The following is a 4330-nucleotide window of genomic DNA, read 5'->3' on the forward strand; positions in this document are numbered from 1 at the left end:
CCCCCATAATAAAACCAGGCATCATATATTCAAATGTTTATTTGTTCTTTTTTTTTTTTTCTTTTGCATCATTGTTGAAATTTTTTTTTATTATATATATACATTCCTTCATCTTTACCTTGTTTCGTTCATTGGTCTGTGGCCATGCTGGGGCACCGGCATGAAAGGTTAAGCCAAACAGACGCCAGGTTTTTGTTGTTGTTGTTTTTTTTAAAAGTCTGGTGCTTGTACTTATTCTGTCATATTATTTTGCTGAACTGCTAAGTTACAGGGATGTAAACAATCCAACACTGTCAAGTGGTGATGACAACACACACACACACTCGCACATTTATGAGTGTTTGTACATATGTGTATATATACATACATATATATATGCATATCTATGTGTGTGTGTATATATATATATATATACACACACACACACACACACACACACATGAGATGGTCCTTTACACAGTTTCTGTCTTCCAAATTCACTCGCAGTGCATTTGTCGACTTGGGACTATAGTAAAAGACAGTTGCTGAAGGTGTTGTACAGTGGGATTGAACCTAAAACTGCATGATTGCAAAGCAAGCTTCTTAACCACATAGCTACCTGTGCCATTGTTAATTTTAAAAACATTCTTGTCATTGATTTGAGTTTGTTTGTTTGTTTTTGTTTTTTTTTAAATTTTAATTAATTGTTAATTAATTAGACTGGTTCTGCAATGAGTCCTACCGTCCTAGTCTGATCTGTGTCAGTACAGTAGACCTGTGGGACCCAGTTTAGTCTGGGTCGTTAAGCCACTCGTCTCTGATTACTGTTGTTTTGATAATTCTATAGACCCTGCTAGCTCTGAGAGAATGAGCCTAAACCTTCAGTAATCTCTAGGCTGGCAGAGCTCATCAGATATAATTGGGCTTTACAAAAACAAATGTTATTTGGGCTACTTTATTAGCCCAAATTTTAAATGGAAAGGGAAAAGGTTCCACTAAACTGGTTTTGGGTATAGTTGACCCTTTGCCTGTCCTGTATCTCGCATGTGATTCATAAGACATGTTTTTCTGGCATCCATGCATCGTACATGATGCAGGTTTCTTTTTGACTACCAGAGTAACTTGAAGCTTAAGAAAGGCAACCTTTATATGTTATTCAGAACGTATGGAACGGGCTAATCAACCCTTTAGCATTCGGATTATTCTGTCAAGTACAACGGTTATTTATTCACATTATTTTGTATTAACCATGTGTTATCTCAAAGCTTCCAGATTTCAATGATGTGGTTGTTTATCTTGAGAATGACATTGTAGGATAAGTGTGAAAGGCGAGATCTGGCCAGTTTGAACATAAAGCTAGTAGAATATCTGGGTTGTATAAATGTCCAAAGTGTCAAGTCTGAAAACGCGCATGGATGTTTAGGACGAACTTATCAAAATGCTTTGGACAGACAAAGGGCTAAATGAAGATTATGGTTCATCGTTCTGCTACAACCATTGGGTTGTAGGACCCCCAAGCCAGTGGTGATGTTTGGAGCTGAGTGAGAAGGGATCTAGATACATTTCATGTGAAGTTAAGAACAGTTACATTTTTTTTAGTGGGAGGGTGGAATATATAAATTATACATGCTTTGTAGAGGATATTTTGTATGGTGGCTTTATGGTTGTTTTATTTGTAAATACAAGAAATGCAGACATGGAAATATTTTGATTTAAAAATTTTAAATTTTTAGATGGGAAGATCATGCCGAAATGTAGCAAGAAGACACCGATCTCGTCTTCCCAGTAGACACCTGAAAAAAATCCCTGTGAAAAAATTCAAAAAAGGTAACAATGACTTTTGAATCACAACAACAAAAAAGAAGGGCAGGATATCTTTTATCTTTTTATCTATCACCTGTTTCTGTCATTAAACTGTGGCCATGCTGGAGCACTGCCTTGAAAAACAGGTACTGTTATTTTTCTATGGTTGGACATCTGTTTGTGTCGGACATTAAGTTAAGTAATCTGTCCTGCTATTAATTAGCGACTGATGGTTTAATTACTTTAAGGAGATAAAATAATTGAAATAGTAGAAATATTATTTCCAAACTTTTGGCACTGGGCCAGAAAGTTTGGGGAGGAGAGTCAATTTTGTGGACCTCCAGTGCTTAACTGGTATTTGTTTTATTGACCCCGTAAAGATAAAAGGCAAAGTTGACCTCAGTGGAATTTGAACTCAGAACATAAAAACGAGACGAAACGCCACTAAGCATTTTGTCCTGAATGTTGATGATTCTGCCAGCTCGCTGCCTTTGAAAGAGTAGAAATATTCCTTTCTACTATAGGCAGAAGCCCAGCAATTTGGAGGGACAGCTAAGTCGATTACATTGACCCCCGCCAGTACACAACTAGTACTTATTTATCAATCCTGTGAGAATGAACGGCAAAGTTGACCTCGGGGAAATTATCACTCTGAACACCATGTCGGAAGCAATGCTGCTAAACATTTATCTGGCCTTAGTGGAAATATTAGTAATGAATTTGCGGAGGTGTAAAAGGACCCCCTTCGATCACAAATGACTGTGGGATTGCACCGAGAAAGTTCCCCTCTGAAGCACATGTCCAGGCAAAGTTGTTTTGTGGAAGACCAGCAGTCGCCCATGCGGGAGGGAGATGTAATACAGGTGTTTTGTGGTGTAGTAATCAACAAGACAGTTACCTGACATGCAGTTAATATAATGGTTGGGTCCCATCAGTTTTAGATTCATGGCAGCCATATCCAGCATTAACTTGAATAGATTTATTTTCAAAATTTTTCTATTGGAAGTGTTTCTAACCCAGTATTTTCATGCAAATATATTTATAGCTTTATCTGCTTCGAGACCTACTATTTCAAAGAATTATAGTTTTATTATTTTTCTGTTATACTTTCCTTCTAATTTTCAGGTGAATCCTATGATGTTTGTGCTATCTGTTTAGATGAATATGAAGAAGGAGACAAACTCAGAGTTTTACCATGTGCCCATGGTAGGTATACCTTTAACCTTCTTAACAAATCCAATTGAGACTGACTTTATTTCTGTTATGGAAAATTACTAATATTACGTCATCATCATTTAACATCCGTTGCCCATGCTGGCATGGGTTCGACGGTTTGACCAGAGCTGGGGAGCTGCACCAGACTGCAATCTGATTTGGCATGGTTTCTATGGCTGGATGCCAACCACTTTGCAGAGTGTGCTGTGTGCTTTTATGTAGCACTGTCGTCACAGGCCCTCTTATGTGGCGCTGCACAGGCCATTTTTCGTAGCACCGCCACATGAGAATTAACCATAGTGAGTATTAAGCAAGCAAATATACTCAGCATTAACCCTTTAGCATTCAGACTTCTCTGTCAAATGTGATGCTTATTTATTCACATTGATATGAATTAGTCCTGTATTATTGGGTAGATTTGAGATTTTGGTGATGTGATTGTTAAGAACAATCCTGATAATAATGGAAAATGCAGGGGAGACAAATCTTTTGTGTGTTTTTGCCAGTTCCTTTCTTTATTTTTTTGTCATTTTTACATTTAATATGACACTTGCTTTGGTAAGGTGGAGTCCTGTCGAAACTTTTGGGGGTGACATATTCAATGTATATGTCCTTTCATCTCTGCCAATCAGTCAGCTTCTGAAATATAGCAAATTATATTTAGATGTGACCTGCTTTCTGTAATTCTGTTTACTCAGTCATATATATATATATATGGAAGGTTATCATTCTCACAGCAATAATGCTCGTCTCAATGTGTGTGACGTATCAGTTAAAATTATTGTTGTTATTATTTTCTTCTAATGCATAACCTTGTATTTCATTGTAGCTTACCATTGCAAATGTATTGACCCTTGGCTCACCAAGAACAAAAGGACCTGTCCAGTGTGCAAACGTCGAGTTATTCCTCGAGACCAAGATTCTGCGAGTGAATCAGATTCAGAAGATGATGAAATTTCTCCAGCACCAACAGAACGAACCCCTCTTCTCGGCCATTCTCAGAGTGATAACCACGGCTCCACATCAAGATGGAATAGTCGATCAGAATCTTCAGGTTTGGCCCTGTTATTTTATTATTTATTTTGTTGTTGTTTACAGTGTAGTATTTTGTCATACCATCATCATCATCATTTAACATCCATTTTCCATGCTGGCATGGGTTGGACGGTTTGGCTGAGGGCTGCACCAGGCTCCTGTCATCTGTTCTGGTATGGTTTCTATGGCTGGATGCCCTTAACACCCACCACTTTACAGAATCTACTGGATGCTTTTTACATGTTTTTTTTTAAATTTAAAATCTACATTTCCCTGACTTTGTTATCAGCATCATCAT

The 4330-nt window shown here is 37.6% G+C and overlaps 1 protein-coding gene across 1 annotated transcript in view; it reads left to right on the top strand.

The window, feature by feature from the left end:
• Nucleotides 1-4330, top strand: part of LOC106877733 (E3 ubiquitin-protein ligase RNF13) — a 67963-nt gene that overhangs the window by 60630 nt on the left and 3003 nt on the right. Inside the window, exons 9-11 of the mRNA XM_052974710.1 lie at nucleotides 1713-1806; nucleotides 2908-2988; nucleotides 3827-4313. Of these exons, the coding sequence (XP_052830670.1) occupies nucleotides 1713-1806; nucleotides 2908-2988; nucleotides 3827-4313 (662 nt within the window). The remainder of the gene's footprint in view (nucleotides 1-1712; nucleotides 1807-2907; nucleotides 2989-3826; nucleotides 4314-4330) is intronic.

Source organism: Octopus bimaculoides, chromosome 19 (assembly GCF_001194135.2).
Source record: "Octopus bimaculoides isolate UCB-OBI-ISO-001 chromosome 19, ASM119413v2, whole genome shotgun sequence".
In the NCBI taxonomy this organism is placed as follows: domain Eukaryota; kingdom Metazoa; phylum Mollusca; class Cephalopoda; order Octopoda; family Octopodidae; genus Octopus; species Octopus bimaculoides.